This window comes from Xenopus laevis, chromosome 8S (genome assembly GCF_017654675.1).
Source record: "Xenopus laevis strain J_2021 chromosome 8S, Xenopus_laevis_v10.1, whole genome shotgun sequence".
NCBI lineage: Eukaryota > Metazoa > Chordata > Amphibia > Anura > Pipidae > Xenopus > Xenopus laevis.
In genome coordinates, this window is record NC_054386.1 from 11,692,390 (window position 1) to 11,707,841 (window position 15,452).

A 15,452-nucleotide genomic window follows, 5' to 3' on the forward strand; every position below is an offset into this window, starting at 1 on the left:
TAGGAATGAATGCGGGGCTTTTCCAAGCATTCGGTCACCCATGAACTGAGCAACAAAAACCTTGGCAAGCAAATGTTCAAAATAACCCTGTGTGGAAATCAAAGGAAAGAAAAAAATCACTTAAATAACTCAACCTCAAATTTAATGGAACAAATACCTAGACATCCAGTCACTCCAGCCTTTATACATTACATTTTGGCTAACTAACTATATTAGAAACATTTTTATCTTGCACAGCCTATTTACCCAGTTTTTATACTGAACAATTGATTTAATAAGTACAAGTCTGGGAAGGTGGCTTTGTATAGACAAGTCCCAACCTCCCCCCCCCCCCCCATCTGCAGCCCTCTAGTAACAGTGGAGTTTTTTTATACAGGGGGTTAAAATGGGAAGAGTAATACTTTTGCCTTCTATGAAAACTGTACTGGAAAGCCAAGGAGGTACGATAAAGTGTAAATAAACATGTGGAAAGTGACCCTACCAGTCACACAATTATGAGACAATCCCAGCACAACTAAAACTAAATGTTTTATAGACATACAAAACTTCTGTTCCTTTTAATAAGCTTTACACATGTGCATATAAAGGTTTCTTCACTTTTTAAAAAAAAAAAAATGACTCATAAAAATGTATACTGAGAGAGAGATACAAAATCTGGAAAAAAAACAGAGCAGGAAAAATGTAAATGCTAAACTTATGTGTCAGATAATAAATAGAAACAGCTTACAGCAGAATTCTGTGGTTTAGTTATTGCAGATTTGTAATGTAAGACCCAAACACACATGCATTGCAGGTAAGAGACAAAAAAAAAAAAAAACATTCAAATTACATTTTAAAAAATGTTAATGTTTTTTCCCCAAACGTAGCTGCCATTAAGAATCCTTCAAAATATAATGCTATTGTCCAAGTTGGCAACCTATAGTCTCTTTATATACTCAAAACTGAAATCTGTTTGACTAATATCTGATTGGGGTTTATCCATATTGGGCGAGCTGGCAAATTCCCATTTGTCCCACTACTTTGGCAGCCAAATCAGGCAAAAGAACCACTGCTCCAAATGAGCAGATCTTTCTGTGTATAGTCAGTTATAGTTATTACATCCTTCCCATTCACTTTATAGTTGCAGCAGGAGGATTCTGGTTTTAGGTTGGTCTCTTAACGACAGAGACACACAGGCAGATTTGGGGAGATTATTTGCCTGCCGACAAATCTCTTCTTCGGGGCAACTAACCTCCCCGAACTGCCTTGCTCCGGCTAGAATGAAAATTGCTGGAGGGATGGCACTCTGAGCGCTTCGTTTTCAATAGTCGCCCGAAGTTTACTTTGGGCGACTTCAGAAATGAAATGATCCAAGTGCCATCCCGCCAGTGATTTACATTCTTGCCAGCGGGAAGGCATTTTGGTGAGATTAGTCGCCCCCGAAGAAGAGGAGATTTGTCGCCAGGCATCTAATCTCCCTGAACCTGAAGTGTGTCTCTGCCCTAAAGGAGAACTAAAACCTCCTAGGTACAAAAGCAACCTTCCACTTCCCTTCATCAGCCTCCTCATCTCCTCATCTGCATTTTTAGTTCAGCCTTTTAAACAGGGAACCTTATTACATAAGACAGCGTAGAGAGAGATGAGAGGGGCCAAAGGAGGGTAGTTAAAGAGGGCTCTTGTCTCTAAGGGGGTTTAGTTCTCCTTTAAAATTACCATATTCAGTGATATCCACTCATTTTGTGAGGTCACAAATGTGCAGATCCTGGCCTGACAGCGCTGATTCTAGGGCAGTCCAGATGCCGCCCTCCGAATCTGCTCCGTGCTTAAAAATCAGCATCGGAGCGGGTCAAAAGGGGGCAGCATTGCTAGTGCACTAGAAAAACCCGTAAATTCAGCTCTTAATGTTTCAAGAGGCGGCTTTTTCACCTTGCTTCATGGTAGGAGCGGCCTGACTTGGCCACCCATGCACTGGGCTAACAACTGGATAACAGAATGGGGTCTATAGAGACTGGTAAGTCAACAACTGCATTAATGCAACTATGTGAACATGATTTTCAAAGAAGGCAGACATATTGCAAACACTCAGGGTTTACCAAACAGTAGTAACTTGCCTTCCATTATTTAGGTTTTAGGGTAGAAACCAATACAATTCTCACATTTAGCACTGCAATCTCAGTGTAATTCCACCCCACCCCCCCCATATAAATGCAGTCATTACACCCACCTCTTCATTAAATAACTTGCTTGTTTCCTTTTTAATTGGGTCTATAAGTTGGACCTGGCCAGCAGAGAACCCCACAAGAAGAGAAACGCTGTCAGCGGTAGCGGTGAGGTGATTGAAGTCATGACATGTGGGCTGTGTCCCTTTATATATTCTCTTGTCTATAGGCTTGCTTAGATCAGCCGCCTGTTGGGAAGAGAAGAAAGAAACCATGAAACAAGGATATCGGAACCCCATAAGAGGACAACCACCACCAAGAGATGAAGCAATCACTTCAAACATTTGTAACACAGTTTATCTAAAGGTTCCCTTGGAAGTGACAGTTACAATTAAAAACAAGGACAGACTGTTATGGTCAGTGTAGAGGTGATGTCGCCAAATGAGCGGATCTCTCCCCAATGTTCTCACATTGAAGTGGGCGATATCGGGCTGATCCGATCGTGGGCCCAACGCTCGGATCATAATGGATCCGATACGGGCGGTTGGATCACGGGACCGCATACATGCATAGATACGGCCGCGATCTGACGAGATTTTTTAACCTGCCAGATCGGCATCTGGACGGCTTTCAGTCACATATCGATCATGAAAGCCCGTCGGTGGGCTCTACACACGGGCGATAAGCTGCCAATTTGGTCTGTCAGCAGCTTTTATCGGCCCGTGTATGGGGGCCTTAGGATTCTGACACAGCGACGGATGAAAATTTCTAAATTCTGGAAAAATCCCCAAAAAGATCATCCTTGTACTTCAGGGTTGTTCAAAATTATGCTTAGTTTAGGGGCTTGATAGCGAATAAAAAAAGCAAGGTAGAAAATCAGATTATATGCTACAAATATACAGCACTTTACCCAACACACAGGCCCTGGGGCAGGTGAACAGATGTTTAATACATGTTGTTAATGTATTTAACATTTATTTATTTAAATGCTATGGGGTAATTCTGTAACCTATTGTAAAATGTTCCACCTTAAGGGTCAGGGCCCACAGGCAGATTCGGGGATATTTGTCGACTAATCTCCCTGAACGGTCTTCCCGCCGGCTAAAATGTAAATCACCAATGGGATGGCACTCTGAGCGATTCGTTTTCCGAAGTCGCCCGAAGTTTCCTCGTGAGGCAACTTCGGAAAACTAAATCCCTCCGAGTGCCATCCCGCCGGCGATTTACACTCTAGCCAGCAGGAAGGCAGTTCGGGGAGATTAGTCGCCCTTAAGAAGAGGAGATTCATTTTACTTGCTCTGACTGAAGACGGTCCCTAACTGCTCTGCAGGGAAACAATGATACTTTCAAACAGCAGGGGGGAGGGACTTCCCAGAACTCGAGCAGCTTTGTTTGTTTCCCTGTAGAGCAGCCGGTGACAGTGCAGAGATTTGTATCCGCCGACCCAGTGCAGTCTGTATATTCTGATTACTAATCAGTCTTGCTGTATCGGCTTCTATGGCAGATATTATTTGACTTAGTTGTGCTGTTTTGATAATTTATGACAATCCCGAATCTTAACTTCCCAACTGAAGCCCAGACCACACTGAGCATGTGCACAGTCTTGGTCTTGCAAATATATTCAACAAGTTACAAGATGGTGACCCCCTGTGGCCAACTTTGAAAACATAAATCATTTGTTTAATTAGGCTTCTGGTGCAGTAAATTCATGTTTATATTTAGTATAACACAATACAGCATTTCTAGACTTATTCTATTTTAGACTTTACTTCCCCTTTAACAATGACAGTTTAAATTCAAAATTGGTGAAGCAAAAAATAAATAAATAAATAAATAAAAATAAAAAAATGAAAGCAAATTAACATCACCTACACAACTGCAATAGAAATGTAAGCCAGGTTCAGAAAGAACACGTTATCAAACCAGATATCCATGTCCTCAAGTCATTCTTTTCTGTGTTTACCCATTATTTGGAAGCCATCTTTACAATTTTTATCTATGTTACAGCCAAGGAAACCTATTAGAACTAAGGATCAACCATTATTATAGGCTAATAAACGTTTTCTCGGCCATGCAGAGTTTAGAAATATGCAATAACAATATCAGTACATAATAAAAATCAGATTTTACTGTTTTTTTCTACAAATGAACCCTAAACAAACAAAGTGTGAAATAAAATGACTTTGTATTTCAATTATTGCAGCTTACGCTAGTATGCTGAATAGACTGCCAAGGTCACTAACCGTACGTAGGTATTGCTATGGAAATCAACTCACAAGGAACGGAGGGAGGGGGAAAAAGGTGTAACTGGTCTAAAGGTAATGTTAAAGGGGAACTCCGGCTTCCAAACCAAAATTTGATAAAGAGGCCACATAACACAGAACCCCTAATATTCCCATCACAGTTACCTGTTTCTTCAATAAGTATGAATAAATGCCATTTTCTATGCTGAAAACCAGCTGTTTAACAGTTCTCCTCTTTCTGCATCATTTGAATTCTGTGGCAGGGAAGGAGGGACTAAACACTGATGTTACAAATTGTAACAACTTCACAGCATGCAGGAACTACATAACCCACAATGCACTTCGTTTTGTTGTTCCTTATTGAAATCGCGTGTGCAGTAGGGATGTGCGGGTCCCGTTTTTCCCGACTCTAACCCTTCCTCCATCCACCCACACCTGCCCGCGACTTCAGGGTTCCTTTTATAGACCTGAGCCGCCCACCGATGATGTCATAAAAAGCGGAGGGGCAATGAGGCGCACGTCTACAAAAAAAAGGAAGCCGGCAGTGCAAGGTGGCGGGGAGAGCAGGAAGAAGAGCTCAACCCGCCTGCCATCCGCAACCGGAGGAACAAGGTCAAACAAAAAAGCAGGTACCGGCCCATGTGTCTAATGAATGCAATTCCCCCATCAGTGGCAAAGAAAACGTTGCGTGTGCCACAAGCCTTAGCATAGAGCTGCTGTAAGCAGCCATCAAACAATATAGTCCTGATAAGAAGGGTTGCCACCTATTACAAATAAATTTACTAGCCCGGGCTTGTGATGTAGGTGGATGGTCAATGGTTTAACCAGGCAGACCGATGATGCAAAGGAGTGGTTGCAGCAAAATCAGGTAAGATTCCTCTAAATTGGGACAGAGCAGGCCTTGGCGGGTGGTTTACTGGCTTGGCTAGTAATAAACAATCATCTAAAAATCATGTCCACCATCAGAACATTGATAATAAACTGCAGTCAGAAGAAATTGGCACTCCAGTACATGCAGCAGTAAAACCAGCCTCTCTAAGTTTTAACAGAAATGTGTCACTATTCTTATAAAATCCTACCCCAACCCAATCACCCATTGCAAAAGTACCTACCACTTTGTCCCCCATACCTCAAGCTCAACATCCATCAGTCCAGAAACTGGGGGGCTAGAAGGAGGCATGGGAGCCCTTTTGAAATGGGCAATTAATGTAGAGTATTTTTTCATAGTAACTTGTACCTGTTAAAAACTAACTGGAAGGTGTCATTATACTTTTAACTCAAAGGAATTGTTCAGTATAAAAACTGGGTAAATAAAAAATGTATCTAATGTAGTTAGTTAGCTAAAAATGTAATGTATAAAGGCTGGAGTGACTGGATGTGCAATGTAATAGCCAGAAAACTACTTCCTACTTTGCAGCTCTCTTGGTTTTTACAGATTGGTTGCCATGCAGCAAACAAGTGACTTGAGGGGGAGGGGGCACATGGGTTATAACTGTTGCTTTTGAATCTGAGCTGAATGCGGAAAATCAATTGCAATCTCACTTAACAGTCATGTCCCATGTGCCCCCCCCCCCTCAAGTCACTGACTAACTCAGAGTTAGAGAGCTGAAAAGCAGGAAGTAGTGTTCTGGCTAATATGTTACACATCCAGTCATTCCAGCCTTTATACATTACATTTTTGTCTAACTATATTAGAAATTTTTTTTAATTTTGCACATTTTTGTCTATTCACCCAGTTTTTATTTTTACCCTGAACTGTTCCTTTAACAGATTTTATTTTACGGCTCTGAAAAAATCATCTTAAAGGATCTACTACACAAACAGTATTTTTGCCCAGTGTAATGAATCCGGTTACTGATTACCTGCAAATTTTTACCCTAGAAAATCTTTAAATAAAAGACTGGAATATGAATAGGAGATGGCCTGAATAGAAAGAGGAGTAAGAAAAATAATTATAGCAATAACTATACATTTGTAGCCTTTGTTTTTTTTTTTTTGTTAAGATGGGGTCAGTGAAATCTATTTGTAAGCTGGATAGCGCCAGAAGAAAAAGGCAAAATCTAAAAAAATAAAAAAAATGAAGGCCAATTGAAAAGTTACTTAGAACTTGCCGTTCTCTACCATACTAAAACTCAACTTAAAGGGGTGGTTCGCTAGTTTTAGATCACCAGAAATAGCGACTTTTTCCAATTACTTTCTATTTTTCTGTGTGTCACTGTTTTTCTAATATTGTAAGTTTAATATTGTATTGTAAGGCAAGTTCGGGCGACTATAGAAAATGCATCGTCGCGTGTGCATTAGCGCAGGCGACTTTTCATTGTAGCCTATGGGAAAAATCGCTGAGGCAGTTCGGGCAGATAGTCGCTCAGAAAACGAGGCGATTAGTCTACAGGCGACAAAATCTCCCCGAATCTTCTTGTGTGAACTAACCCTTAAAAGAACAATAACGCAGAAAAATTAAAAGTATTTTGAAGCAATTAAAATACTATTGCCCCGCATACTAAAACATTATTGTAGTTTATATAAATAAGCTGCTGAGTATACATTTGGGTACAGAAATCCACAGAGTGTGTCTGTACATGGGCTGATGCAATAGTTCTGGGAGCAGGCAATGAAGGCTCTGATTGCCATTGTAGGAGCAGATTCTCGGCCTGTGTTTATCTGCAGGTCGAGTTCCACTGTGTGTGGCTCATGCTGACTCAGCAGATAAACGATAAGCTGCACAGAATACAATGGGTTTTGGCTAAGACTAATAGGGCAAAGAGCTGTGCATTTACTTTTCTTTGCAGGTGTATCTGGAAATAGGCCAACGCTGCATGCCAGTGCAAATACAGAAAGCAGGGGGTGGGAGAACAGCTTTTCTCTTTTGCCTGTGGAGAAAATGTGCCATTAAAGGGGACCTGTCACCTTAATAAATATTGTTTATGTGCCACAATGGGGGACCTGATGTACATCCCCATGCACTGGCTACACAATTAGATGGTGAGGAGGGAGGGAAATGTGGGGAGAGCAGTAGGAAGTGCAGAATGGAAAGTGAAAGTAATTTCCTGCCCCCCCCGCTATCCCTTAGGCATAGAGGCGGGGTAGGCAATTTATGATTGACAGCTGAAACTTTTAAACAAGTTTATAACAGGCATGGATTTTTTAATAAAAAAAAAAAAAATGTATTTCATGTTTAATATAAAAAGTAGGGATGCACCGAATCCACTATTTTGGATTCGGCCGAACCCCCGAATCCTTCACGAAGGATTCGGCCGAATACAGAACCGAATCCGAACCCTAATTTGCATATGCAAATTAGGGGTGGGAAGGGGAAAAGGGGAAAACATTTTTTACTTCCTTGTTTTGTGACAAAAAGTCACGTGATTTCCCTCTCCGCCCCTAATTTGCATATGCAAATTAGGATTCGGTTCGGCTGGACAGAAGGATTCGGCTGAATCCGAATCCTGCTGGAAAAGGCCGAATCCTGGCCGAATCCCGAACCGAATCCTGGATTCGGTGCATCCCTAATAAAAAGGATTTTTATTATACAAATTTTTACGGGCGCATAGAAGTTTAGGCACAACTGTTCTCAATCTTCTACAGGCTGAAAGAAGCGGATCTGCTGCACTGATCGAAGCATCTAAGCACAGACGCATGTAAGCGCCAAGCAGGTTGGATGCTGCATGTTGCATTTTACCTGCGTTCAGCGCATACATGCGTCTATGTGAGTACAGCCCCATTGACAATAGTCGAGTGTGTGTACTCCTGCTCTCCCCTGCAGCTGAACGGAAGAAAGTGCAACGCAGGGGAGCGCACAAACGCACGTGTGTAAGAGCCCTTAAGCAGGAAACATTCTCCTGGCATCTACTAAACATAGACTGCTTAGTGTGAGAAAGGTAAGATGTGTATATCACAGGATGGACTTTATGCATATTAGGTAGGGATGCATCAAATCCACTTTTTTGGATTCGGCCGAACCCCTGAATCCTTCGTGAAAGATTTGGTGAATACCGAACCAAATCCGAATTTGCATATGCAAATTAGGGGTGGGAAGGGGAAAACATTTTTATTTTCTTGTTTTGTGACAAAAAGTCATGCAATTTCCCTCCTGCCCCTAATTTGTATATGCAAATTAGGATTCGGTTCGGCCGGGCAGATTCGGTCGAATCCGTAACTTGCTGAAAAAAGCCGAATCCTGGATTCGGTGCATCCCAATATTAGGTAAACATAGTAAATCTTATTTATATTAAATATATATATTAATCGTGTCTATAACAATCAACCACACCTAATCAATAGAACGTATTCATAGTAATGAACAACTTTTTTTTTTAATTTGCTAAAATAAAGTACCAAACCCTGTCTAGGAACCATCTGCATTAAATCAGTATTCCAACAATCCAATACATCCAAACACTCACGTATGTAATATATTATTAAATATATGAACCTAAAATAACCACTCACAAGTAGTAAAGAAAACCATGTTATGATCGTATTCTCCAGAACACATTGCTGGATATGGTCAATAAAACATTATAAAGTTTTACAGCAGAATTAACAACCTTTATTAAATACGGTTCTTTACACCTGTAGACTTTAGAATCCTTAAAGGAAAACTTTACCCTAAAATGAACATTTAAGCAACAGATAGTGCATATCATATTAAGTGGCATATTAAAGAATATTACCAAATTGGTATATATATTTAAGTAAATATTTTCCTTTTACATCTCTTCCCTCGAACCACCATTTCATGATGGTCTGTGTGCTGCCTCAAAGATCACCTGACCAGAAATACTGCAGCTCTAACTGTAACAGGAAGAAGTGTTGAAGCAAAAGACAGAACTGTCTGTTTTTGGTTCATGTGACCTAACATGTTTGGTTTGTTTGTGTGCACCGTGAATCCTATGATCCCAGGGGGCGGCCCTTGTTTTTTTAAATGGCAATTTTCTATTTATGATTACCCAATGGCACATACTACTAAAAAAGTATATTTTGAAAATGGTTTATTTTACAGATGAGCTGTTTAATGCAATATCTTTTTTTTTTTTTAGACCTACATTGTTCGGGGGGTATAGTTTTCCTTTAAAGGAAAAGAAAAGCTCAAGAAAGATTGGTCAAGACATCCGCCGTGTGCATCCCTGGGAGACCCAACATACCCACACAATATGACCCCCATCTGCAAGCTTCTTAAAGTACAAGTAGGCCAGGGGCAAATATACAAGATTTTTAAAGGAGAATTCCACCCTTTAGCAAAAAAACCTGTACCCCCAACCCATGTAGACCCCCCTACCTCCTCCCCCTACCTCACTGCCGCCCCGGTGAAAATGACCCTAACTTTTTACTTACCCCTCGGCACAGGTTCAGGCATCGGAGTTCACCGCAGCCATTTTCTGGGTCTTTGTGTCTTCTTCCAGTGCTTCAGCAATCTCTGTCCATTTCGGCGCATGCGCAGTTGTCGCAAACTGGCAAACCGATGCAACTGCGCATACGCCAATTTGCCGGTCTCTGTCTCAGCTTAACGAAGACCCGGAAGATAGCTACGCGGAACTCCGATGCCCGAATCTGCGCCAAGGGGTAAGTAAAAAGTTAGTGGCACTTCCCCAGGGCGGAAATGCCATGACATAGCAGTAAAACAGCATGACATAGCAGTAAATAAAGATATATATATATATATATATATATAGTGAATAAAGTACCCCCTCTTGTAAAATATAAGGATATTATAAGTTACCGAGGAGTTTCATGACCATATAAAAACACGAGGCCGAAGGCAGAGTGTTTTTATACAGGTCATGGAACTCCGAGGTAACTTCTAATATCCTCATATTTTGCAACTGGGGGTACTTTATTAATTATAATACACAAATTTCAATGAGTCATGTGACAGAAATGACATCAGAACTCACCGTTTATAACTGATGACATCAGAACTCACCGCTTTATAAGAATATAATTTACAGGATATTCATGGCTTTTGTGTATTATATATATATATATATATATATATATATATATATATATATATATATATATATATATATATATATATATATATATATACACACACACACACACACACACACACACACACACACACACACACCACTGACATCAGTTAAGACCACTACCTGTTGATCTGAATAAGAGATTGCCATGTTTCTATTGCCTGTAGGCATTAGTTATTCACATTCGCAAAAATAGATGAAGATGTGTGATAAAAACAAGAGTGCTACCTTACTGTACTCCCTATATGTTATTTCAAAATTGGGGAAGAAGAGTTGTCCTGATAGTCAATAGGTATTTTTCCTTTACAAACCTACAAGCAAAGACGAAAAGAAATAAAAAACATAGGAGTGATTCCTAGCTACTTACCTAATTTAAAGGGCACCCGTCAGCCAAAAAAAATGATTCCAAATCCTATTTTATCACTTTTGTCAAGCAAAATAAACTTTAATTATGCTGTATAAATTATTTGAATCTTGTTTCCGTCAGTCTGGGAATTCAGAATTATAACAAGCAGGCAGGAGCCATTTTGTGGACACTTATTAAGGCGAGCGTTGTATCATCTCAGAATCTTGTTTGTGCACCAGAATGGGGGACCTGATGTCCATCCCCATGCCCTGGCTACACAATTAAATGGTGAAGAGAGAGGGGGAATGTGGGGAAAGCAGTGACATCTAGGAAGTGCTGAATTGAAAGTGAAAGTAATTGCTTGCCCCGCCTTTATGCCTAAGCCATAGAGGAGGGGCAAGCAATAATTGATTGACAGCTGATATTTTTTAATGAGTTTGCAACAGCTATGATGCTTTAATAAAAAAAAAGTAATTAGATTTCATATTTAATTTAAAAAAGGACTTTTATTATACAGCTTTTTATGTCTGGGTGACAGGTCCCCTTTAACAAAAAATTCAGAGATAACTAGTGCTATGTCATATATGGGATACTGTTTTTAATCATCTTTGAAAATTATGTAACTATCATTATTCTAGTATAAAAAGGAGCAAACTACACCAATATACACCCAATAAAAAGGGCATATGTTTAACATGCTCTTTATTTAAAATGCATAGTTATATCATTTTTGTTAGAGTTTTGCCCTAATTACTCCCACTCCATGTAAATCTGTTATTTGGATGGAGAAGCCCTTTCTTTTCTGTAGCTTGTGCCTCACATTTTTCTACATGAGAATCAAACTGGTGAATCTTATGGATCTTGGTACACAAGGATCTGTGGGATATGATGTGGTTAAATTGAAGCTTAGAGGTCACTTTTAGAAAAATATGTTCTAAAAGTTAATAAAAAATTGTAGCCTCACTGATAGGGATGGGCGAATTTTTTCACCTCGTTTTGCCAAAAAAATGACACCCATAGACTTGTATGGCGGCGTGCATCAAAAAAAAAAAAAAAAAAAGACACGTGACAATAATTGCCGCGCAACAAAAAAATTTTTGACGCCCATAGACTTTAATGGACGTCTGCGTCATTTCGCCGGCGGCAAATTTTTGCCGAAACGAAACAGGTCAAATTCGGCCATCCCTACTCACTGAGCAATATCTTTTGGTTGCTGGGATCAGTGACCCCATGTGAAAGCCGAAAGAATCAGAAGGTGGCAAATAATTCAAAACCTATTAAAACAAGAATTAAAATTTGCTTAGAAATGGCCATTCTATAAGTAATTAACCAAAAAATTAACAACCCCTTTAACGTGAAATATTTTTTTTTGTGATAATTTTTTTTCAACAAATCATGTTCTGCTTTCAAACCATTTATTTTAATTAGGGGGTTATTTATCAAAGGTCAGATTTCAAAGTTATGTAAAACATTTTAAACTAATACATTTGAATGTACTCACAACTGGGAAGTTATGTAAGAAAAAATTTTGTACTTCTAACATTCGATCGAATAGGAAAGACCCAAAATTCCGAATTGAGTTTTCATCCGAAAAAAACCTTGAATGTCGGGAAGGCTATTAACGTCTTAAAATGGTTCAACGGACCTCTGCCATTGAGTTCTACATGAATTCGGTAGGTTTTAGGTCGTGGTGTGATAAATCTCACTCACAAAAATGTGAGTTTTAACCAAAATATTTTTTTCCAAGATTCAAATTCACCATTCAAACCTTAGCAAATGTACCCATAAGTGTCCCTTCAACATTATGTATGCTGTTTGTATCTAGCCTGACGTTGGGCTTGAACAGTTTAAAGGAGAAGTAAACCCTTGTTTTTCGACTTTCCCATAATCGCCCTTATCACCAAAATCCTCCTCTCTTAAGGGATTCTGTCATGATTTTTATGATGTCGTTTTTATTTCTAAATTACACTGCAAATAATTCACTCTACAATATAAAATCTTATTCCTGAATCAGAAAGTGTATTTTTTATAGTTGTAATATTGGTGTGTAGGTGCATCTCAGGTCATTTTGCCTGGTCATGTACTTTCAGAAAGAACCAGCACTTTAGGATGGAACTGCTTTCTGGCAGGCTGTTGTTTCTCCTACTCAATGTAACTGAATGTGTCGCAGTGAGACCTGGATTTTACTATTGAGTGCTGTACTTAGATCTACCAGGGAGCTGTTATCTTGTGTAAGGGAGCTGCTATCTGGTTACCTTCCCGTTGTTCTGTTGTTAGGCTGCTGGGGGGGGGTGATATCAATCCAACTTGCAGTACAGCAGTAAAGAGTGACTGAAGTTTATCAGAGCACAAGTCACATGACTGGGGCAGCTAGGAAACCAACAATATGTCTAGTCTCATGTCAAAATTTCAAAATTAAATACATAAAAATCTTTTTGCTCTTTCGAGAAACGGATTTTAATGCAGAATTCTGCTGGAGCAGCACTATTAACTGATGCGTTTGTCCAGTCATATTGCACCAAGAGAGATAACTTAAAACTTCTCAAATGCAGCCCGTTCATACATAAAGTCCAGGCATATCCAAATGAATTTTATGATCATTTCAATTTTGCTAGCCAAGGAGAGACTAATAACATCACTAATACACTTTTACGGACAGATGAAATTAGAACTTAATTGACCACCCAATCCAATTTGACCAATTTTCACTTAGCTGGATGGATAAGAGCAATTTAGTCATCCGCATGTGAGGCCAAATTGTACTATAATCGAACAAGTAACACTAGTAACCCCAGTCATCAGGACATTAAGATGGTGTAATGCAATAAAGTCGTATGTTGCCAGCAACTGTATAGTTTGCTATGGGTCACTAGACATTTAAGAGCAAATTTATCAAAACGTGAGTTCAGATTTTAATAAATAAAAACTCACCTATGTTTTATTCATTCCTATGGGATTTTTAGAAGGATATTTATCGATGGATGAAAATTGGAAATCACCAATTAATAAATACTATTACTAAATCCCATAGGAATAACATATGGGTGGTTTTTTAATCTGAACTCACATTTTGATAAATCTGTCCCTTAGAGGCACATTTATCAAGGGTCGAATTTCAAATTCATTCAATTCGAGTTTTTTTTTTTAAACTCCCATGAACTCAAAATTCGACCAATCGAAATTTATTATAAGAATGAAACATTTTAAACTCAGGTGAATAGGATCAACTCCAATCGAATTTGATTCGAATTTTAAAATCTAGATTCGAGTTTTTTCTCTGAAAAAAACTTGGAATGTCAGGAAGGCTGCAAACAACTCCAAATTGATCCCTGGACGTCTCTCATTAACTTAAACATCAATTTGGCAGGTTTTAGGTGGCAAATAGTCAAATTTGAGTTCTTAAAGGGCCAGTGTATGATAAATCATAAAAAAAAACCCTCAAATTCTAATTTTCGATCTGCCCCTTACAATTAAGACCATTTATTCCATACCCCCTTAGTTCTTACAAAAAATGAGGGCAAATTATGACTCTAAACAGAACTACAGAAATGGAAACATCTCAGAAGTAAAATAGGCCATTAGCTGACACATATAATAGCAAGCATTTGGAGTAAAAATAAAATACTTTACTTTTGATATTCAGAGAAAAATATATTATTGTTCTGATGTTATTCTTAGAGGGCTGAGGAACTGCTAAACTGATTTAAACATTTATCTGGTTGGCTGAGCGTAGAGTCCTGCGCGGGTCAATTTTTTGGAACCCGTACTCGACCCCTACCCACAATCCACATTCTTACCCACTTGGACCCACTACCCGACCCGCAAGTACCTTATCTGCGACTCGGACTCGCTGACCATCAAGAATCGGGACGTGCCGTCATTGTAAACCTGAAGTGACTTCATCAGAAATAAATGTGATCAGAAAAAAAAGGAGTAAAACAGGAAATGCTGTCATTGTAAAGCGGAAGTGACCTCATCGGAAGTAGACATGATCAGAAAAAAGGAGTAAATATCGCTATGGAGAAGACCCGCGGCTCGCAAAACCCGCAGAACCACGTCTATACCCGCAACCCACAGGGTACCGCAGGTATCCCGCGGGTACCGGATCAGCTTCAGGACTCTAGGCTGAGGTTCAATGACCCCGCCAATAAGCCAAGGAATTAACAACTAAATGTAAGATGAACAAGAATGTCATGAGCCGAAAATAAAATCAACAAAAGTGAAGATTCTGGGAGATTAGTCGACCAGCGACAAATCTCCTCTTCTTCGGGCGACTAATCTCCCCTAAATGACTTTCCGCCTGCTAGAATGTAAGTCGCCGGCGGGATTCGGTTGCCCGAAGTTCTCGTGAGGCAACTTCGCAATCCCGCTGGCGATTTACATTCTAGCAGGCGGAAAGTCATTTAGGGGAGATTAGTCGCCCGAAGAAGAGGAGATTTGTCGCTGGCCGACTAACCTCCCCGAATATTTGCATGCGTCTCTGCCCTTAAGCACTTTAAAAAATATTTAAACACTCTGATACATTCTTGCCCCAGTGGAGCTGACAAATATGTAAAAGGTTAAATTTCATCAATTGCTATTTGAGCCCTATGAGTGTGATTTTGCACTGTAAAGTAAACAAAATTAATTAATTAATTGCCAACATAGAAACCAGTGCATTCTGCTTCAGAATGTAATTAGGCTTGTCGCATAAGCTTATATTACAAAAGAAACACATTTCTCCTTAAAGGAA

General features: G+C 39.5%; 1 protein-coding gene across 2 annotated transcripts in view; it reads right to left on the bottom strand.

The window, feature by feature from the left end:
- The window catches only part of wdr20.S (WD repeat domain 20 S homeolog), a 37,696-nt gene that overhangs the window by 15,870 nt on the left and 6,374 nt on the right, over window positions 1–15,452 (bottom strand). For both annotated transcript variants that reach the window (XM_018231804.2, NM_001174008.1), the window contains 1 exon segment: window positions 2,204–2,386. In XM_018231804.2, coding sequence (XP_018087293.1) covers window positions 2,204–2,386 — 183 coding nt within the window.